General features: G+C 46.3%; 2 protein-coding genes across 3 annotated transcripts in view; one reads left to right on the top strand and one right to left on the bottom strand.

The window, feature by feature from the left end:
• The window catches only part of LOC144504254 (uncharacterized), a 450,031-nt gene that overhangs the window by 29,656 nt on the left and 397,104 nt on the right, over positions 1–23,271 (top strand). The window lies entirely within an intron of this gene.
• LOC144504255 (zinc-binding protein A33-like) lies at positions 2,717–18,987 on the bottom strand. 2 transcript variants are annotated; one of them, XM_078229341.1, is made up of 6 exons: positions 18,499–18,987; positions 15,618–15,713; positions 11,139–11,372; positions 9,192–9,214; positions 7,508–7,623; positions 2,717–5,207 (listed from the first exon to the last, which is right to left on the bottom strand). In XM_078229341.1, the coding sequence occupies exons 1-6, from the start codon at positions 18,910–18,912 to the stop codon at positions 4,660–4,662; spliced, it is 1,431 nt and encodes a 476-aa protein (XP_078085467.1). In that variant the 5' UTR covers positions 18,913–18,987; the 3' UTR covers positions 2,717–4,659. The 2 variants fall into 2 exon arrangements, with proteins under 2 accessions (XP_078085467.1, XP_078085468.1); XM_078229342.1 differs by lacking the exon at positions 11,139–11,372 and having other exon boundaries at positions 18,499–18,923.

The following is a 23,271-nucleotide window of genomic DNA, read 5'->3' as shown; positions in this document are numbered from 1 at the left end:
AGGGGTGACCTTATAGAGGGTTATAAAATAATGAAGGGCAGAGATAAAGTAGATAGTCAATATCTTTTCCCAAAGGTAGGGGAGTCTAAAACTAGTGGGCATAGATTTAAGGTGAGAGGGGAGAGATACAAAAGTGTCCAGAGGGGCAATTTTTTCACACAGATGGTGGTGAGGGTCTGGAACAAGCTGCCAGAGGTAGTAGTAGAGGCGGGTACAATTTTGTCTTTTAAAAAGCATTTAGATAGTTACATGGGTACGATGGGTATAGAGGGATATGGGCCAAATGCGGGCAATTGGGACTAGCTGAGGGGTTTAAAAAAATCGGCGGCATGGACAAGTTGGGCTGAAGGGCTTGTTTCCTTGCTGTAAACCTCTATGACTCTAAGGCTATGATTCTATGAGGCTGTTCAGATTGGAAGGATTGTCAAGGCTGAGATCAATAGATTTTTGTTGTGTGAGTTATCGAGAACATTCAGGAGAGTTGGGTAAATGGAATTGAGGTACAGATGAGCCATGAACTGAATTGTTGAACAGGTTGGAGGGGCTGAATGGCCTCCTTCTGTTCCTCTGAGACAACACAGTAAGAAGTTTAACAGCACCAGGTTAAAGTCCAACAGGTTTATTTGGTAGCAAAAGCCACACAAGCTTTCGGAGCTCCAAGCCCCTTCTTCAGGTGAGTGCGAATTCTGTTCACAAACAGGGCATATAAAGACACAAACTCAATTTACATGAATAATGGTTGGAATGCGACTACTTACAGCTAATCAAGTCTTTAAGAAACAACACAACGTGAGTGGAAACGCTGCAGGAAAGGATGTCCCGAGGCATGGTACATTGGGGAAACTATGCAGACGCTGCGACAACGGATGAATGAACACCGCTCGACAATCACCAGGCAAGACTGTTCTCTTCCTGTGGGGGAGCACTTCAGCGGTCACAGGCATTCGGCCTCTGATATTCAGGTAAGCGTTCTCCAAGGCGGCCTTTGCGACACACGACGGCGCAGAGTCGCTGAGCAGAAACTGATAGCCAAGTTCCGCACACACGAGGACGGCCTAAACCGGGATATTGGGTTCATGTCACACTATCTGTAACCCCCACAGTTGCCTGGACCTGCAGAGTTTCACTGGCTGTCTTGTCTGGAGACAATACACATCTTTTTAGCCTGTCTTGATGCTCTCTCCACTCACATTGTTCTGTTTCTTAAAGACTTGATTAGCTGTAAGTATTCGCATTCCAACCATTATTCATGTAAATTGAGTTTGTGTCTTTATATGCCCTGTTTGTGAACAGAATTCGCACTCACCTGAAGAAGGGGCTTGGAGCTCCGAAAGCTTGTGTGGCTTTTGCTACCAAATAAACCTGTTGGACTTTAACCTGGTGTTGTTAAACTTCTTACTGTGTTTACCCCAGTCCAACGTCGGCATCTCCACCTCTGAGATAATCCATTGCATTACCTCATTCTGCCAGCAGATGTCTCACATGGCTTTCTCTCAAATGGCCTTTCGAAATGGGAAGATATTACAACCATCTAGAATGTTCCACCCCAACATTCCATCAACAAGGCCACAGAGTACAAACTCAAGAGGTGAAATCATGGCTTAGACCACAGTTGGGGAGGGTGATTACTGAGCGAGAGCTTCGAATGTTGAGCAGAGATGAAAGTGGGTTTTTTCATTCGAATACAGAAGGTTACAGTTTGAAAGGTTCTGTCTGGGGAAATTCAGAGAAGCTGCTTTATGATTAGACACCCAGCAAGAATGGATCTCACAGTAGCATTCCCACAACAAAGTGGATGTGTGAAATTGTCAGCACACGGAATGCCAACAGGTACAGGGAGCAGAATCCCTGTTGAAGAGGAAAGGGTGAATATTTACAAAAGAAATAGAGGCGATCCTGAGCTCACTCCTTGGGAATTCTGCTGGGGGTGGGGGGAGGGGCGGGGTGTGCTCAGGATCCAGTGTAACCCGGCAATCGGGATCTCTGATTTTCACTGCCCCTCGCTGGCAACGTAATGGTGCGCCTCAACCTGATTTGAATGCAATTCACGACATTTCAATGTAATTAAAGAGCCCCCTCATTATATATCGACCCCTTGCTGTATTTTTTGATTTGATTTGATTTGATTTGATTTATTGTCACATGCATTAACATACAGTGAAAAGTATTGTTTCTTGCGCGCTATACAGACAAAGCATACCGTTCATAGAGAAGGAAACGAGAGAGTGCAGAATGTAATGTTACAGTCATAGCTAGGGTGGAGAGAAAGATCAACTTAATGCAAGGTAAGTCCATTCAAAAGTCTGACAGCAGCAGGGAAGAAGCTGTTCTTGAGTCGGTCGGTACGTGACCTCAGACTTTTGTATCTTTTTCCCAAAGGAAGAAGGCGGAAGAGAGAATGTCCGGGGTGCGTGGGGTCCTTAATTATGCTGGCTGCTTTGCCGAGGCAGCGGGAAATGTAGACAGAGTCAATGGATGGGAGGCTGGTTTGCGCGATGGATTGGGGTGGCACTGTTTACAACAGGTTCCTCAGGACTAAAGGGGGGTGGTGTGGGGATGCAGCAATAACTGTTTGGGGTGGGGGGGGGGGCACAGAGGGGAGGGTTGGGGGAGCCCCTGGAACCTCCATGCTGGAGTGGGTGGGGGGGGGAGGTTAATCTTTCACCTGATTGAGGCCCCCTTTAAATGGTGCTCCAATCTCAGAGCAGCCAGGCGTTGCCAGTGTGCCAAGGCCCCGCCCCTCAATATGACAGTGGGAAACACATCCCCCCACCCCACCTCCGTGTCTTTCTGAAAGATCTGGAGAGAAACACACCAGTTTTCAGTCAGATCCGGACACTTTGATAAGATTCTGCCCCTTCTGTCTTCGGGAAGGGATTGGTAAATGGAAGGAGTGAGAGCATGGGACAGCACAGGGACATTGCGACAGACTTCCTCAATGCTGTAAGGTTCTGTCAGAGTATTGAAGTCATTTCTAACATTTTACTGATCAGATCAACCCATCCCCCGCCCCGTAATCTAATGGGATCGTGTAGAAAGATAAAAGCAAAATGCTGCAGATGCTGGAAATCTAAAATAAAAACAGAAAATGCTGGAAAAACTCAGCAGGTCTGGCAGCGTCTGTGGAGAAAGAAACAAAAGTTAACATTCCGGGTCCATTCGATTCTTCTTCAGAGCTAAATCCACCTGAGGGGACAGACATGGCTTTGATGTCATGTCTCACCTGAACGACAGCACCTTGGGCAATGCTGCACTTCCCCTGTATTACACTGTACAGTTCTGGTCACCCTATTATACAAAGGATATTATTAAACTAGAAAGAGTGCAGAAAAGATTTACTAGGATGCTACCAGGACTTGATAGATTGAGTTATAAGGAGAGGCTGGGTAGACTGGGACTTTTTTCTCTGGAGTATAGGAGGCTGAGGGGTGACCTTATAGAGGTCTATAAAATAATGAGGGGCACAGATCAGCTAGATAGTCAATATCTTTTCCCAAAGGTAGGAGAGTCTAAAACTAGAGTGCATTAGGTTTAAGGTGAGAGGGGAGAGATACAAAAGTGTCCAGTGGAGCAACTTTTTCACACAGAGGGTGGTGAGTGTCTGGAACAAGCTGCCAGAGGTAGTAGTAGAGGCGGGTACAATTTTGTCTTTTAAAAAGCATTTAGACAATTACATGGGTACAATGGGTATAGAGGGATATGGGCCAAATGCGGGCAATTGGGACTAGCTTAGTGGTTAAAAAAAGAAAGCTGGCATGGACAAGTTGGGCCAAAGGGCCTGTTTCCATGCTGTAAACCTCGATGACTCTATGACACCGGGAATGTCAGCCTAGGTAATGGGCTCAGGTCTCTGGATGTACAAACCTGTGAGTGAGAGGTGAGTGGGCAAGCGCTGAGTCAGTAGACATTGAGAAAGCGGGTTGGCTTTTGAGGATGGGAGCAAATGATTTTTGTGGGGCTGTGGTTCTTTAGTAAGTAGCCTGGGTGGACAGTGGATTGATGGACTCTTGTTAGAGATGCTCTAATGCAGCAACCACAAGCTACTTGGATATAATCATTAGCGTGATTCCCCTTCCTGAGAAAAGATGTTAAATGGATTGAAAGTTAAAATTGGCCTGACTCTAATGGGAAACGTACAGCCTAACAATTATCTGCTGTGGTTACATCGTACACCCGGCGTAGACCTCACATCAAAACCTTGGTGTTTCACCGAGGATTAAAGTCCTCAGCAAAACAACACAGGAGTTCAATGCAGTTAGTCCATTATGTTCAGTGTGATTGGAGGAGAGTTTAAAGTTTATTTATTAGTGTCACAAGTAGGCTTACATTCACACTGCAATGAAGTTACTGTGAAAATCCCCTAGTTGCCACACTCCAGCGCCTGTTCGGGTACACTGAGGGAGAATTTAGCACGGCCAATGCACCCTAACCAGCATGTCTTTCAGATTGTGGGAGGAAACCGGAGCACCCGGAGGAAACCCACGCAGACACTGGGAGAACGTGCAAACTCTGTACAAACAGTGACGCGAGGCGGGAATTGAACCGGGTCCCTGGGTGCTGTGAGGCAGCAATGCTAACCTTGCTGCCCTTTATTGTTTCACATTAGAAAGGGTGTGTGTAAAATTCTTGTAGCACTTGTTTGTGTCCAATTTCATTCCATTAATCCTGTAAAAGCACCTTCTGAGGATAGATTTTCATTACTGAAATGTTTTTTGTGTCTGGGACGAGATACGGACAGAAGTAGGGGTAAAGCTTCTCGGTAAATGAGTCAGTGAAGGTGTAGAGTAGGGCCATGTTTTCCAGGTTATAGAAGGAGACCTTTCCAGCTTTGTAATCCAGGTAAACGCGGATGATCTTGGGGCTAACACTGAGCTCGGTGCGCCAGGGCGAGGTACATGCGTAGAATTCATTGCCTTCCATCAGGCCGACCGCCCAGAAGCCATTCTCTGGATCCACTTTGATGATTCCTTTCCTGCAAATGGATTCCTTGGCTACTCCTAAGCACCAGCTGCTCTGTCCCGTCACATCCACGTCCCAGTGATGCCTTCCCGAAGTGAATCCCTCCAATCCCAGCACGGAAACGCAGGAGTCAAACCTCTCCGGGTTATCTGGCAGCTGTTGTTTGATTGGACTATATCCCATCGTGGTCAGATCATCAGACAGGGACAGCCACGGAGCTGCTGTGTTTGGATCCAGGGTCACAGAGACTGAAGAGACAAAAGCAGTAAGTTACAGGCAAGTTCTTCAATGTGCCATACATGCACACCAAGAGGACTGCACAAGCCACGTGCACACATGTGTGTCTAAGAGCACATACATACACCTGGCGTCCAAGAGGTTATTCTCAGGGTCTGATTTGATTTGATTTATTATTGTCACATGTAAAAGCATTCAGTGAAAAGTATTGTTTCTTGCGCGCTATACAGACAAAGCATACCATTCATAGAGAAGGAAAGAGGAGAGTGCAGAATGTAGTGTTACAGTCATGCAGACATGGGGAGAACATGCAAACTCCACACAAACAGTGACCCGAGCTGAGAATCGAACCCGGGTACCTGGCGCTGTGAGGCAGCAGTGCCGCCCCCTTGGATCTTGGAGGGTCTTGGGATGGGGGGAGATTCGAGATAGGGAGGGGTGAGAACACGTGGAGGGATTTGAAAATAAGGAGGGGAATTGTGAAAGGGGAACGCTGCCTGACTGGGGGACCGTGTAGGTCAGTGAGCACAGGGGTGAGGGGCGAAGGGGGTTTGATGTGAGCTGGGATACAGACAACAGAATTTAGGATGAGCTGTTTCCTCGGAGAAGGTCGAATTTGGGAGGTTGATGAGGAGAGCATTGGAATTGTCAAGCTTGGGGATAACGGAATCGTGGGTGTATGTTTCAGCAGCAGAGACGCTGAGTCAGGGAGGAGTGTGGCGATATTACAGAGGCAGGAATGGGGGAATCTCAGTAACGGAGAGGATAAGAAGTCAGAAATTCAGCTCAGAACAAAATAAACCAAAAAGGTGAGATTGCAAACAGTCTGGCTCAGCTCGACACAGAGGCCAGGAAAATACTGGGTCAGTTTTACAGATAGTTACAGATTCAATCCCCCGGTTTATTACCAAATGCTGAACAAGAAAATTATCACCATAGACTTTTTATAAATTTTTCAATAATCCAATCTCAGCTCGAGGTATACAATATTTAAAAGAGAATATTCTTCAATTGTATTTAATCTTTGACAGGGTACAAGACTCATACATATATTTTATAGAATGATTTATTGTTGATATAAAACTCTTCATTATATATGATAAAACACCTGGATAACATCACTGTTGGATAATGATATATCTCGAATATAATTTATCTCTAATAATGTTTTGGGGTTCTTCGAGAAATTAACAAGCGGGATGAATAAAGGGGAACCTGTAGATGCGGTGTATTTGAATTTCCAAAAGGGAAAAGGTGCAGTAGCCTCAAGGGGCCGAATAGCCGACTCCTCCAAATTAATATGTTTGGATTTGATAAGTTTACTACACAAGGCAAGAGAACAGGATGTGGGGATAACATATTAGCTTGGATAAAGGATTGGTTAGCCAACAGGAAACAGAGAGTAGGGATAAATGGGTCTTTTTCGGTTTGCAAACTGTAGCTAGTGTTGTGCCACAGGGATTGGTGCTGGGGCCTCAATTATTTACAATTTCTAGCAATGACTTGGATGAAGAAACTGAAAGGATGGTTGCTAAGTTTGCCGATGTCACCAAGATTGGCAAGAAAGTAAGGTAAAGAGGTTACAAAGAGATGTTGACAAGTTAAATGAGTGGGGAAACATTTGGCAGATGGAATATGATGCGATAAAATGTTCAATTTGGCAGAAAGAATGGAAAAGCAGTGTATTATTTAAATAGAGAGAGATTCCAGAACAGGCTGTCCTGGAACATCAATCACAAATACTTTGTATGCAAGAACAGCAAGTGATTAGGAAGGCAAATAGAATGTTGTTGTTTTTTGCAAATGTGGGATTTTTTTCTGCAGCTGTACAGGGCTTTGGTGAGATCATGTTCGGTATTCTCCAGCCATTCACACCAGTGGGATTCTCTGCTCCCACCGGCAGAGCACCCCCGCCTGTGGGTTTCCCGGTGACATGGGGTGGCTTCAATGGGAAATCTCATTGACAGCGGTGGGACCAGAGTATCCGATATCGGCATGAACTGCTTCAGAGGAGTCGCAAATGGTGCTGAACATTGTGCAGTCATCAGCAAACATCCCCACTTCTGGCCTTATGACGGAGGGAAGGTCATTGATGAAGCAGCTGAAGATCAGGCTGGGTCATTGAATATATTCAAGGCTGAGTTGGACAGATTTTTGATCGACAAGGGAGTTGAGGGTAATGGGGGATAGACAGGAAAATGGAGTTGAGACCACAACTAGATCAGCCATGATCTTATTGAATGGTGGACCAAGCTCGAGGGGCTGAATGGCCTATTCCTGCTCCCAAGTCCTATGTTCCTGTAGTACACACCTGTGTTGATAATGTTTAGCATCTTCTTCCAGACTTTGTACTGTAAAGATCCCACATAGCGTCCCACATTAATCACAGCAGAGACAGTCTCTGGATCCTGAGGAGTGCAGTTAGCTCTGGAATGAGAACATTGGAAATGTTGAACATTTACATCCCAAACTCTGATCTCAATGCCAACATCATTGATTCCATATGATCTTAGAAACCCATACATCTCTTTGTCATATTGTCCAGCTGGGCGCTGGCCGACAGTCTTTGTAGGACAAGAGGATTTGTCTTCATATATCACTTTCCATAGCCCCGGAATCTGGCCATTTACAGACTCTCTGCTCCACCCCAGAGGGGAATATTGGTGAGATATATAATAGTCATAGAATCTCACAGCACAGAAGGAGGCCATTGGGCCCATTATCCATATGTTGGTTCTTTTAGAGTGTTTAATCCCACATTCCTGCTTTTTATCCACAATCCTGGAAATTCCTCATCCTCCAGCACTTGTCCAACTCTCTTTTCCGATTATTTCTGGAATCAGCTTCCAGCACATTCCCAGCTCGAGTATTCCACACCCCGACAACTCTCATTTCTCCCCATCTGCCCTCTAGATCTTTAACCAATAGATTTTCTCTCTATCAAAGCTTCATCATTTTCAGAACCTGTTAGGTGTCTTCTGAGCCTTCTCTGTTCCACAGAGAAAAGCCCAACTTTTGCAATACCTCCTTATAATGACAGACCTCCGCCTGCTAAACCTCCTCTGCATAGTTTCAAGGTTTGGCATCTGGAATTGTCTCCAGTACTGAGGTCTAACCGATGACTTCTAATCTTCCAGCACCATCTCTGCTGCTAGTCTTCCATTCTTAAACCCAACTAACTCTTTTTATTTTAACCAGCGTACTAACTTGCCTCGGTGAGACCACGGTCGGAATTCTCTAAGTATTTGTGTATCTGGACACCAGTTCTACAACCGGAAGCCACTGATACTCGTATTGAAACATGTCATTGCCAAGGAAGGATTCTCGATGTCCACTCACTGGTTGTAGGAAATGTGGTAACTGGTTTACGTGAATCCCACACCATAACAGTGACTACACATTGAGAATACATCATTAGCTGCAACGCACTTTGGGATTTCTGCGGTGATGAACAATGTTTTATAAATTCAAGTCTTAATTTTCATGGCAACTTCCCAGAACAAGGAGGAAACCATGGCCAGATAATCTCATTTAGTGAATGTGGTCAGGACACTGGGGAACACAGCCTGCTCTTGGCGCCTCTGGGATCTTTCACATCCATCTTGGAGGGCAGACATGGTCTTGGTTTAACATCTTATCTGGAAGATGGCACGTCTGAGGGTGCTGCACTCCCTCGGTACTGCAGTGGAGCATCAGCCTGGATTATTCAGGCAAGCTGGAGTGGGACTTGAACCCACAACCACTTGGTTCAGTGATGAAAATGCCCAATAATGGCTCAAAGCATAGATTTACCTAAGGTTAAACAACAAATTTACTTGGTGGAACACTTAACAGGAATTTAGGCAAAATGGTCTTACATAACCTTGTGTCTGCTAGCAAAGAGGCAGGGGTGCGAAGTTCACCTCTGACCCCTGATTAAATAACAGGAGTGAGACACGGAGGAAGTTAAGAAATGTTCAGAAAGTGGGGAATGATGATGTATGTGCTCTTCGTACCTTTGTCTTGTTGCTGGAAGATTCTGAAAGAGAAGAAAGAAAATAATTGTGACTAATTAGAACCAGAATATTCATCCAATACCGAGTATGAAGAATCACATTGAGAAGCCAATCAGATCTCTGTAAAATGGTTGGTTGGCCAATACACTCGCATTAGTAAGTTTATAGCACAGAGAGAGGCCACTCGGCCCATCGTGTCTGCGCCAGTTGAGTAACGAGCCCCCAAGCCTAATCCCACATTCCATCATTGTGTCTGAAGCCCCGCAGGTTTCAGCACTTCAGCTGCAGATCCAGTCGCCTTTATATTAGTTGAGGGTTTCTTTTTTTTAAATCATAGAATCTCACAGTGTAGAAGGAGGCCATTCAGCCCATCGGGTCTGCACCACTGCATTCCCACCCAGGCCTTATCCCCATAACCCCATACACTTACCCTAGCTAGTTCCCCCTGACACCAAGGGATAATTTAGCATGGTCAATCCACCTAACCTGCACTTCTTTGGAATGTGGGAGGAAACCGGAGCACCCGGAGGAAACCCATGCAGACACGGGGCCAACATGCAAACGCCACACAGACAGTGACCCAAGCCAGGAATCGAATCCGAGTCCCTGGCGCTGTGAGGCAGCAGTGTTAACCACTGTTAGCACTGCCACTATTACTCTTTCAAACAGTGAGTTCCAGACCTTGACAAATCATTGGGTGAAAGAATATTTTGCTCATCTCCCCTTAAATCTTTCTACCAGTCACCACTCAGCTTATCCAACCTTTCCTCATAGCTGCATTGTCCCAGTCCTGGGTGGCAACATCCTCGTAAATTTCCTCTGCACCATCTCTAATGCAACAAAGGCAGTGTTTTCAATAATGATCAACTTAACCAATACCTGAATGGATATGCAAAAACAGAAAATGAAGAGCAAGCGTGTGATTGGAAATGAGAAGAATTAATAATGGATACAGCTGGATATATATAACTGTCTGCTCTGAAATGCTATCTGGGAAAAACTGTCGATCCAGGTTGCGTTCTGCAGCTGGCAATGTGGGAATGAATATTTCAGATTGTTTGATGAGGGATCAATGGAAAAGGTCACAGATTTTTAAGAACGTGTTTCGGGTAAGATTACAGGAGATGATAGGCTGAGCCATTGTCACTTGCCGTGTCCAGATTCCTCCAAAAACTGGGCACAGTTTTCTCTGCTGTGCTGTCTCTCACTGGAGGGCATTGACTCAGTCTTAAACAGCCTGCCCCTTCTCCTGAGATTCTACCCCTTCCAAAATCTGCCCCTCTCTAACATCCAGCCCACTGAGGTCTTTGGGGAATGTCATCAGCCATCTCAGTGTCATGATGTTTGGTATCCACGGTAACACAAACAGATAGCATTAGTGAGGAATGAATATTAGCCAGGATTCTGGGAAAACTCCCCAGCTCTTCTTAAAACAGCGTCTCGCCTACTTCTGTTCCTAATTCCTATGTTGTCATCATTCACACATTCTTTCGAGAGAGAATGGAGTCTCTCCTTACTGCCTCAGCTGGGAAGTTGCACCTCTGACAGTGCTGCACTGCCTCAATGTGTACACAGGTCACTAAGCGGTGAAGCCACATGGAGAACATTACAACTGAGCCAAGGCTAATACCACACAGCGTAGAACATAATGTTATCTGATGTCTTAGTCAACATTTGTACCTCAACCACCACCGCCATAAACGGACTAATCCAATATTTATGTCAAAATTGTTAATGGAAGCTGTGTGTAAAACCAACGTGAAGGTCACCCAGACTTTGAAATTATGCACTGAATGTGCGACACATTAAACTATTTCTGGAGCGTGATAAGATGCAAACCAGTCCTTTGCTGACATCAGTCCAGTTGCTGGTTAATTTTCCAGTCAGATCCTGTAACTCTGTGCTCACATTCCATTTTGAACTTCTCCAATAGCTGCAGTTACTCACCAGTAAGAAGCATGTCGAGTCCTGTTGGCTGAGTTCACTCTCGATCGACTGAATGCTCGCATTTAGCGAGGCCATTTGCTCTGAGACTTCCTTTATTTTTTGCCTCATTAAATGAAGGTGTTGTTCCTCCTCCCTTCGGAGATTACTCATCAGAGTCTTCTCCTCGTTGTGAAGAAAGGAATGAAGCTTTTGAAATTCCTGTTTGATGTGTTTCTCAGCTCTCAAAGCCTGGCTCTGTCAGAGACAAAACCGAAAGAGTTAACACTTAGCTTCTCCCTGCACCCTGGACAGAGTGCCTGTTCCAGGGTGGGATCTTTCAGAAGCTGGGAGCTGATGGAATGAGGGGATTATTGCAACACAAGGATTGATCATTCGCGGGGAGTGCTATATTTGTGTGAGAGTTCTCACTGGCAAATTACGGGCTGTTTTCTGGCTGGATCAGTCACAGCTGGCTTCATGAGTCACACATCAAACGTGGCCAAGGAAAACACTCTACAAATAACTAGTTTTTCAGATCCCCGATCCAAACAAGCCTGATCTGAGGGCCACGGGCAGTGACAGGGTAACAAGGGCTACAGATGGACAGTCTGTTGTTCCTGCGAAGGAGTAGAGTGATCGATTGTACTGGACAATGTCCTTTCTCCTCAATATCAACACATTGTAACCCAGATAAAGTGGAAAACATTGTGTCCCCTGACCAGTGAAATTCCAATTGTAATTTCGGGGAAATGGGAGAATGTTATTCCGTATATTTGGTGTCTGGATTGATCCAAATCCAGGGCAGAGTTACAGGGGAATGGCTGAGGACTCTGTCATGATAGAATCATAGAATCTCTACAATGCAGAAGGAGGCGATTTGGCCCATCAATTTTGTACTGACCACAATCCCCCCAAGCCCCATCCCCGTCACTCCACATATTTACCCCATTAATCCCCCAACCTATGCATCCTGGGACACTAAGGGTCAATTTCGCACGGCCAATCCACCTGACCTGCACATCTTTGGAGTGTGGGAGGAAACCAGAGCACCCAGAGGAAACCCACGCAGACACGGGGAGAATGTGCAAACTCCACACACAGTGACCCAAGGCTGGAGTTGAACCCGGGTCCCTGGCGCTCTGAGGCAGCAGTGCTAACCACTGTGCCACCGTGCCGCCCCAGATGACTTTGAGATTACTTCACTTCATTTTTGCTTGATGTGGTTCATTTATTAAACTTACTTCCTAAAGGGTTTAAAATGCTGAGCCAGCTCACTGCAATGTCACTCAGCTTGTGAGAATGGCCAGATATTCACAATCACATTATCAATTCAAACTGATTTAAAGCTGCAGGGTGGAATTTTACCGGCATGTCCTCCCGAGGTTCATATGATCCCGCCCGAGGCCAACGGAGAATCCCGTTCTCCGAGCCGCGCCCGCTCCTGGGATTGGGGCGGACGTGCCGGTAAAACTCCAGCCACAGTGAAGTTATTGAGACTCCATATTCCTCATCTCAGCAGCGATCTCCCCTGTCGCACTCTCCCCTTTGGCTGCAGAGTTTGTGATTTCAAGTCCCACTCTAGAGATTTTGGAATGAAATCCAAGCTGACACTCCCACTGCGGTGCTGAGGCAGTGCTGCACTGTCAGGAGTACATTTCTTTAGATAAGATGTTAACCTGAAGGCCTAATGGCCCTCTCGGTAAGATCCTTTGGCCACTATTGGAGCAACACAGGGGAGTTCTCCCCAGAACACTGACCAATAGTTATGCTTCAATTAACTTCACTGAAATAGATAATCCGATTATTTATCTCTCTGTGGGAACTTGCTTGCTGAAATTAGCTCCTTCATTCCAAATATCAGTAACTACACTTCAAAAGTGTTTCATTAGCTGTAGGGTGCTTTGGGGTGTTCTGACATCATCTAAAATGTTAAAGAAATGTAAATTCCTCCTTCTCTGGTTGGACCTTGAGATTGGATCAAAACATTCTGTGTATTTATACAGCACCATTAATGTCCAAAACCATCCCAACTGGTCAAGGAGCCAAAGACAGAGCCACTGGCAGGAGGGAGTGTAAGTCTGGAAGCTTTTGATCCAAGGGCCTAGGTCAGAGTTGGCAGCGGTGGGATACACAAGAGGCTGGAGTTGGAGATTTGGAGAGTTTGGGCTAGGGGAGCTTACAGAAACAGTGTTCGCAGGCTACAGTATAACTACAGCTTGGTGCAGGGGGGAGTGTTAGTTGTTGATATCAGCTATTGTGTGAATCTCATTAAAAATCTCAACTGACAAATAGACATGCTATATAATACCCACCGACATCTCACAATAGGGGGGTCGGGGGGAGGGGGGGGGAGGGCAGGGGGCAGTGAAGAGAGAGTTTCAAAGGGAGAACTGGAAGAATGTAAATCTAATTGTGGTTTTGTGAGGGTTTCTGGGAAAGGCGAAGGGGGGGGGGGGGGAAGTTCCTCGTTCAAAAGCACTGAGTGTCTGATCGAGGGGGCCCCTGGCAGCAGGAAGATAGGGCATTCTGTCAGCCACACCCCTGCCCTTCCTGCTGACCTCCCTCTCCCGCAATGCCAATCCTGGCATCACCCCTCCCGCCATCACTCGCCTGTGGCCTCAAAGCACGATTTTCCAGCCGCATTTGCTTCAAAATCCCGCCCAAAGTCAACAGACCTTTGCATGATCCACCCCCCGCCTGTTACGATTCCCGTGGCGGACAGGACGGGACAGGAGAATTCCCCCCAGGTTTGGGTGCTGCATTACCGCTAGAAGCCACCCAGTGGCACTGCCGAGCAGCACAACGTTGTCGGCCTTTGATTGGCTTCTCAGTGAGCAGGAATTCCGCCCAGAATTTTTGACCTTGGGGAAGGTCCCTGCACTGCCCAGTCAGGTGTCTGCACTGGGAACCTTCCCAAAAGAAGGTGAGGTGGGGTCTCACTGGCTCACCATCGAGACCACCATCACCCACATTAAACTCTGGGCAATATTTCACTGAGAATGTGGTCAGCCTGTGGGACAGGTCAGAGGCCATTCTCTGACGGTCAGTTAGAGATGTAAGCGGCTTTAAGCAAGCACTGGGTGAGGGGAGAGGACTCAGCGGATCAGAAGAGGAGGTGTGTGTTCGGAGGGCAGGCAGGAGAGATGAGAAGTCAGATGGGATGATGGTGCAAAGCAGAAGGAGATGGCCATGGGAGAGGAAAAGAACCAAAGATGGTTTTGGAGAGGTGTGAATGGGAAATTATTACCAACGGCCTCTGATTGAAACAATGAGAGCAATGCTTCAGGTCTGAAATTATTGAATTCAATGTTGTGTCTGGAACGCTGTAAACTGACCTGTCAATGTTGGGCATCCCGAAATTGGCCTGTGCACTGAACCTGGTACCACCAATAAAACTGCAGAGACTTAAACTTATCAAGAACAAAATGATTCCTCTAATGAACATAGGACATAGAATCCCTACAGTGCAGAAGGAGGCTATTCGGCTCATCGAGTCTGCATCAGCAACAATCCCACGCAGGCCCTATCCCTGTAACCCCATGCATTAGTCCGCCTGACACTAAGGAGCAATTTAGCACGGCCAATCCACCTAACCTACACATCTTTCAACACTAAGGGGCAATTTAGCATGGTCAATCCCCCTAATCTTCACATCTTTTGACACTAAGGAGCAATTTAGCATAGCCAATCCACCTGCACATCTTTGGAGAGAGTAGCTGATGTTAACTTTATCTTTTTTTTAAGATGAGTGGTGTCACAAGGAACTGAAACCGTTTGGTGTGTGGTTTGCCTTTTCTGGGGAGCGAGATGACTGCTGTTCAACGTGATAAAGGAAGAATTTCTCAAAAAAATGAAGCCTTGTGGATCGAGTGAGTGAAGCATCAGAAAATGCCTTTGATTGGAAGGGCCAAAGGACTTTTTAAGGGACCTCCTTTAAGGACTTTTAAAAAGTTTTTTTAGCTTCCTTTATATCTGTTCTCATGTAATTACTTATTTCCGTCCTTGGCTCAAAAAACAATTTATTATTTAACCTACCATTTTATTAATTAATCAAAGAAATGGATTGGGCAACAATTGTACCTTCAATGGCTTTGTAAAAATGCAATCGCTCTTTCAGATATATCATTTAGTTAAAAGGTGCCCAATGACTTTCCCTGAAATCATAAAGTATTTATTGGTGACGGCTGTAATTCATACACATTTATCCTACTCCAGATTTAGTGTTTATGTGATTAAAATCTGTTTTGTAGCTGTATTTTTTGAATGTTACATTTGGACTGTGGTTGGAACGAGAATGTGAGGAGAATTCTGTGAATGAGTGAAGTGGATCCTGTGCAAATTCACACGGGTTTACCCAATCCTGATTCACTCCCAGGCCATGCGTTTGGAATTCCGAGTGGAAATAAATGGTTTGAGTTTATTTTGAAAATAGATTTGCCAAACCTTGGGTTCAAGGCACCGATAGCAAGCAGCAATTAATCCTAATCTTTAGGAACTTACTTTAATATGCTTCAACGTCAGCTGATAGTCATTTTTAATGCCACTGAATTTCATCTTCTTGGATTTTAGGGACTTCATCAAGATCTTCAGCTCTTCCTGGAAGAATAATTATTGAAAGATTCTGTTTAATAACACTTCATAATGAGGAGCAAGTGGAAGAATAATTATTTTGAGTACATCAGCATGATGATGACATGTTAGTGTTGGGGGTTTGTGTCACACACCAAGCATCAGAGGCTGATATGGTCAACAGAGATTAACAAGGCGAGGCATTTATTTTTATAGTTTTATATGCACACAGGAAGCAGCTGCAAACTGTAACGGGTTTGATGCTTCATGAGTTTCCCTTCATGATGCCAAAAGGATATAAAAAGTTCAAGTTATTTTAACTGATATTAGCGAAAATTTTAACAACATTTTCACCAACCATTTGTCTGCTATTCCAGTAGAGAATCATCATAAAAGCCCAACCACGCAGAAGGAGGCCATTCGGCCCATTGAGTCTACACCAACTCTCCGACACAGCATCCCACCCAGGCCCCATCTCTGTGACCCCACACATTTACCATTGCTAATCCCCAGGACCTCCACATTTTTGGACACTAAGGGACAATTTAGTCTGGCCAATCCACCGAACCTACACATCTTTGGACTGTGGAAGGAAACCGGAGCACCCGGAGGAAACCCACGCAGACACGTGGAGAACGTGCAGACTCCGCACAGACAGTGACTCGAGGCTGGAATTGAACCCGGGTCCCTGGTGCTGTGAGGCAGCAGTGCTAACCACTGTGCCACCCATTAAAGTTACTATTCCATTTCAAACAAGAGAGTTAATACAGTGCGAGATTTCCCTAATATGTGCTCCAAGGACAATAGTTTAAGAAGACGTGAGCTTGTATTCAATAAGTTGCCCACATTAGAAAATTGACCTAAGCTAACCAGCAGATTCAGAAATACTGGCCAAAGGGCTAATAACACAGTGCTGGGCTTAATTGTGAGCCTGTGATGTGAACACTAAGGTTCACATGTGTTTTAGAAAGATAAGTTGTAGTTACAGCCAAATCCATTCACTTGTAACGGAGAAAATAAAAACATGAGGAAGGATTTAGATCCCAAGAGCTGGATATAAATGGGACAGGTGGGCGATTAAATCCGGAATTACCCACCCACTGGGAATCTTTCAACTTAACCATTTCTGTTCAAAACTGATGAGTTGGAGGAAGGAAGCAAATGTACTGCAGCCAAATTTGAGACGACATAAAAATAGGTGGAAAGGCAAATTGTGAGAGGGATACAAACAGTTCACAATAAAGACAGTGGGAAGAAGATTGGGAAATTGAAGAAGTTTCAAGGTAAACTTTCCCTTGCAGGAGGAGAAGGAATAAACTCACCTTTCCTCATGTCATCCCTTCTGGAGCCTCATTCCCGCATTGCTTGAGGGCCAGTGAATAGCCAATGGTAACCAGTTAATGTGCAGGATGATTATTCACACTGTGCCCTCACACTGGTGAAAAACTAACTCAAACCAACATTTTCCCACTGGATCTCCCATCAGGCCACACAGTTTCTGCTAATGGCAATGTAGGCAATCGTCACGGATTAGAACCAGAACATATGAAGAGCAGCCAGAGGTCCGTTGACTTTGGACAGCAGGACTGAGAAATCTCAGCCAAAGTGACCCCAGTTATGAGGGAGATGAGGAGGAATCTCTTCTCTCAAAGGGTGGTTAATCCATGCAACTCTCTTCCCAGGTGAGCAGTGAAGGCTGCTCACTGAATATTTTCAAGGCTGAGTTAGAGAGATTTTTAATCTACGGGTAACTCGAAGGTGATGAGAGACAGACAGGAGGAGTTAAAGCTCCAAACAGATCAGTCATGATCTTACTGAATGACAGAGCAGCTCGAGGGTTCAAATGACCAACTGCTCCTAATTCCTATGATATTGGTCAGAATTCTCCGATCTCGCCCACAGCCGGGATTCTCCAGTCCTGCTGCAGTGAATGAAGATTTGGCTGAGCGATAAATTCTCCGTTCCCGCTGGCAGGGTGTGAACAGCTGGAGAATTCCTGCCATTGTGTTCTTATCAAAACCCATTGGCTTAGAGCCCCTTCATAAATTCATGAGTGTTTGGAGGGGTTAATGTTTAGTGATGTTGTATTGTAAATGTGTCAGGTCATACTGAGAGTGTGCACAGACAGGGTCACATACAACAGCACAAGAAGAAGCACTGGTCGAGCATAAACACCCAAACAGGTTAGATGGGCTGAATGGCCTGTTTTATTTATTAGTAAAGTAGACTTACTTTAACACCGAAATGAAGTTACTGTGAAAATCCCCCAGTCACCACACTCCAGCGCATGTTCGGGTACACTGAGGGAGAATTTAGCACGGCCAATGCACCCTAACCAGCACGTCTTTCAGACTGTGGGAGGAAATCGGAGCACCCGGAGGAAACCCACGCAGACACGGGGAGAACATACAAACTCCACACAGACAGTGACCCAAGCCGGGAATCGAACCGGGTCCCTGGTGCTGTGAGGCAGCAGTGCTAACCACTGTGCCACCCCAAATCAAAGTTGAGAATGTGGGCATCGATCCCACTACCATTCATATGCAAAGCGAGTGCCCTACCATTTACTATAAATTCTATCTAATATCCATGTAATAACCCCTTGGGAAATGATGTATCATTACACTTTAACGTGTTGGAACTTGGTTTAGTCTACAGTTTCAATTTTTTTTTAAATCTGACTTTGCCGAGAGTTACTCCTTTGCACTGATTTAATGCTGACACGCTCCACTCTGTTGTGTCAGTCTGTGTGCTACTGTTCTCTGTCTTTAATCACTGTCCTCATCTTTACAGAAACTTATTCTCACCACACCTTGGAGTCTTTCGCTGCTTCTTCCAAAGGGCGACATTTGTGGTTTTCGTGCTTACTTGAGTGCAGACAAACAACACAGATCACCTGCTGTTCCTCGTAACAGAAGAGTTTGAGAACCTCCTTGTGTTCACTGCAGACACAAACCGACTTGTCCGTCTCCTGTTCCTTCGTGAACTCCTTGAGGAATGACTCGACAATGTTGGCCAGTGTACGATTCCATTTTAAATCATTGCTGGAATAAATCTCTCGACAAACGGGGCACTCACACCTTCCCTTCTTCTTCCAGTAGCTCATCAGGCAGGTACAGCAGAAATTGTGCTGACACGGGGGAGAGACAGGGTCCTTGAAGATATCCTGGCATATCGGACACGAGAGTTCATCCTCCAACCAGGATATCTTCCCTCCTGCTTCCATTTCACTGAAGATGTTATTGGGACTGGCTGACTTCCTGTTTATTGTGCAGCCAGCAGATATTCATTCCAACGCAATAATTTCAGTTTCTGTTTCTGCTTTTTATTAAAAGGGCACTGCCTCTCGAGACTAACCCTTCCTTCCCTGCAAAGACTTGATGCAAAGTTATAAACCACATCAAGGAGCTGCCATTAAAGAGCGTTGGGACTGGATCACTGTGATGGTGACCTGACAGGGTGACAATGGCACAGTCAGCGGGCATTGGTATGGAGAGAATCGGGCGAGAGCTGGCTACGGGAGCTGGTGTTTACTGGAGATTATGTTCCACCAAACAGATAGCCAAGGGCAGTTTCTGGTGTTGGGGCTACCTAATGCAGTCAGCAGCCATCCTGTGAGCTGACGGCTTCTTGCATCTACTCTGTAATGATGCACGCTACAGACTTTTTTCACACAGAGGGTGGTGAGTGTCTGGAACGAGCTGCCAGAGGTAGTAGTAGAGGTGGGTACAATTTTGTCTTTTAAAAAGCATTTAGATAGTTACATGGATACGATGGGTACAGAGGGATATGGGCCAAACGCAGGCAATTGGGATTAGCTTAGGGGTTTAAAAAAAAGGGCAGCATGGACAAGTTGGGCCGAAGGGCCTGTTTCCATGCTGTAAACCTCTATGACTCTGTAATGATGCACGCTACAGACTTGGTCAGGAACTTGAGTGAGTTTTTTTGAAGATGTGATGAAGATAATTGATGAGGGAATCATCATATAGTCCTACAGTACATTCGGCCCATCGAGTCTGCACTGACCACAATCCCACCCAAGTCCAATCCCCATAACCCTAATGTCTTACCCTAGCTAGTCCCCCTGATACTCGGGGGCAATTTAGCATAGCCAATCAACCTAACCCACACATAAGAACATAAGAACATAAGAAATAGGAGCAGGAGTAGGCCATCTAGCCCCTCGAGCCTGCCCCGCCATTCAACAAGATCATGGCTGATCTGACGTGGATCAGTACCACTTACCCGCCTGATCCCCATAACCCTTAATTCCCTTACCGCTCAGGAATCCATCCATCCGCGCTTTAAACATATTCAGCGAGGTAGCCTCCACCACCTCAGTGGGCAGAGAATTCCAGAGATTCACCACCCTCTGGGAGAAGAAGTTCCTCCTCAACTCTGTCTTAAACCGACCCCCCTTTATTTTGAGGCTGTGTCCTCTAGTTTTAACTTCCTTACTAAGTAGAAAGAATCTCTCCGCCTCCACCCTATCCAGCCCCCGCATTATCTTATAAGTCTCCATAAGATCCCCCCTCATCCTTCTAAACTCCAACGAGTACAAACCCAATCTCCTCAGTCTCTCCTCATAATCCAAACCCCTCATCTCCGGTATCAACCTGGTGAACCTTCTCTGCACTCCCTCCAATGCCAATATATCCTTCCTCATATAAGGGGACCAATACTGCACACAGTATTCCAGCTGCGGCCTCACCAATGCCCTGTACAGGTGCATCAAGACATCCCTGCTTTTATATTCTATCCCCCTCGCAATATAGGCCAACATCCCATTTGCCTTCTTGATCACCTGTTGTACCTGCAGACTGGGCTTTTGCGTCTTTGGATTGTGGATGTAGTTTATATGGATTTTAATAAGGCGTTTGACAAGATCCCACATGGCAAAAAAATTGAATCACATGGGATTCGGGGTGGGCTGGCTAGATGGATACAGGACTGGCTTGGTTACAGAAGTCATGATGTGGAGATGCCGGCGTTGGATTGGGGTAAACATAGTAAGGAGTCTAACAACACCAGGTTAAAGTCCAACAGGTTTATTTGGTAGCAAACGCCACGAGCTTTCAGAGCGCTGCTCCTTCGTCAGGTAAGTGGGAGTTCTGTTCACAAACAGGGCACATAAAGACACAAACTCAATTTACAAAATAATGAATAATGATTGGAATGCGAATCTTTACAGCTAATCAAGTCTTAAAGGTACAGACAATGTGAGTGGAGAGAGCATTAGCACAGGTTAAAGAGATGTGTATTGTCTCCAGACAGGACAGCCAGTGAGACTTTGCAAGTCCAGGCAAGTTGTGGGAGTTGCAGATAGTGTGACATGAACCCAAGATCCCGGTTGAGGCCGTCCTCATGTGTGCGGAACTTGGCTATCAGTCTCTGCTCAGCGACTCTGCGCTGTCGTGTGTTGTGAAGGCCACCTTGGAGAATGCTTACCCGAATATCAGAGGCCGAATGCCCGTGACCGCTGAAGTGCTCCCCAACAGGAAGAGAACAGTCTTGCCTGGTGATTGTCGAGCGGTGTTCATTCATCCGTTGTCGTAGCGTCTGCATGGTTTCCCCAATGTACCATGCCTCGGGACATCCTTTCCTGCAGCGTATCAGATAGACAACATTGGCCGAGTTGCAAGAGTAGGTACCGTGTTCCTGGTGGATGGTGTTCTCATGTGAGATGATGGCATCCGTGTCGATGATCCGGCACGTCTTGCAGAGGTTGCTGTGGCAGGGTTGTGTGGTGTCATGGTCACTGTTCTCCGGAAGGCTGGGTAGTTTGCTGCGGACAATGGTCTGTTTGAGGTTGTGCGGTTGTTTGAAGGCAAGAAGTGGGGGTGTGGGGATGGCCTTGGCGAGATGGTGAAACTACAATGACATGTTGAAGGCTCCGGAGGAGATGTCATAGCTTCTCCGCTCCGGGGAAGTACTGGATGACGAAGGGTACTCTGTTCACATGTCCCGTGTTTGTCGTCTGAGGAGGTCGGTGCGGTTTTTTGCTGTGGCGCGTCGGAACTGTCGATCGATGAGTTGAGTGCCATATCCTGTTCTTATGAGGGCATCTTTCAGCGTCTGGAGGTGTCTGTTGCGATCCTCCTCATCCGAGCAGATCCTGTGTATTCGGAGGGCTTGTCCATGGGGATGGCTTCTTTAACCACAACATTGTCATCAAACCAGCAGACAAAGGAGGGGCCATCATCATACTGAACAGAACGGATTACTGCAAAGAAATGTACCGACAACTGAACAACGAGGAACACTACAGACAGTTACCTGCAGATCCGACCAAAGAACATACCCGTCAACTCAACACTCTGATCAAGACCTTTGATCCGGACCTTCAGAGCACCCTCCGTGCTCTCATCCCACGTACTCCCCGCGTTGGAGATCTCTACTGCCTCCCAAAGATACACAAGGCAAACACACCCGGCCATCCCATCGTATCGGGCAATGGGACCCTGTGCGAGAACCTCTCCGGCTATGTCGAGGGCATCCTGAAACCCATTGTACAAAGAACCCCCAGCTTTTGTCGTGACACTACGGACTTCCTACAGAAACTCAGCACACATGGAGCAGTTGAACCAGGAGCGCTCCTCGTCACAATGGATGTCTCGGCACTCTACACCAGCATCCCCCACGGCAATGGCATTGCTGCAACGGCCTCAGTGCTCAGCGCCGACAACTGCCAGTTTCCAGGTGCAATTTTACATCTCATCCGCTTCATCCTGGACCACAATATCTTCACCTTCAACAACCAGTTCTTCATCCTGGAACAGCCATGGGGACCAAATTCGCACCTCAATATACCAACATCTTCATGCACAGGTTCGAACAAGACTTCTTCACCGCACAGGACCTTCAACCGATGCTATACACTAGATACATCGATGACATTTTCTTCCTTTGGACTCATGGTGAACAATCACTGAAACAACTATATGATGACATCGACAAGTTCCATCCCACCATCAGACTCACCATGGACTACTCTCCGGAATCGGTTGCATTCTTGGACACATGCATCTCCATTAAGGACGGTCACCTCAGCACCTCACTGTACCGCAAGCCCACGGATAACCTCACGATGCTCCACTTCTCCAGCTTCCACCCTAAACACGTTAAAGAGGCCATCCCCTACGGACAAGCCCTCCGTATACACAGGATCTGCTCGGATGAGGAGGATCGCAACAGACACCTCCAGACGCTGAAAGATGCCCTCATAAGAACAGGATATGGTGTTCGACTCATCGATCGACAGTTCCGACGCGCCACAGTGAAAAACCGCACCGACCTCCTCAGAAGACAAACACGGGACACGGTGGACAGAGTACCCTTCATCGTCCAGTACTTCCCCGGAGCGGAGAAGCTACGGCATCTCCTCTGGAGCCTTCAACATGTCATTGGTGAAGACGAACATCTCACCAAGGCCATCCCCACACCCCCACTTCTTGCCTTCAAACAACCGTACAACCTCAAACAGACCATTGTCCGCAGCAAACTACCCAGCCTTCAGGAGAACAGTGACCACGACACCACACAACCCTGCCACAGCAGCCGCTACAAGACGTGCCAGATCATCGAC

The sequence above is a fragment of the Mustelus asterias genome, chromosome 15 (assembly GCF_964213995.1).
Source record: "Mustelus asterias chromosome 15, sMusAst1.hap1.1, whole genome shotgun sequence".
Classification (NCBI taxonomy): Eukaryota; Metazoa; Chordata; class Chondrichthyes; order Carcharhiniformes; family Triakidae; genus Mustelus; species Mustelus asterias.
The sequence above is the reverse complement of the archived record's forward strand: the minus strand, read 5'-3'. Positions and strand labels throughout refer to the sequence as shown.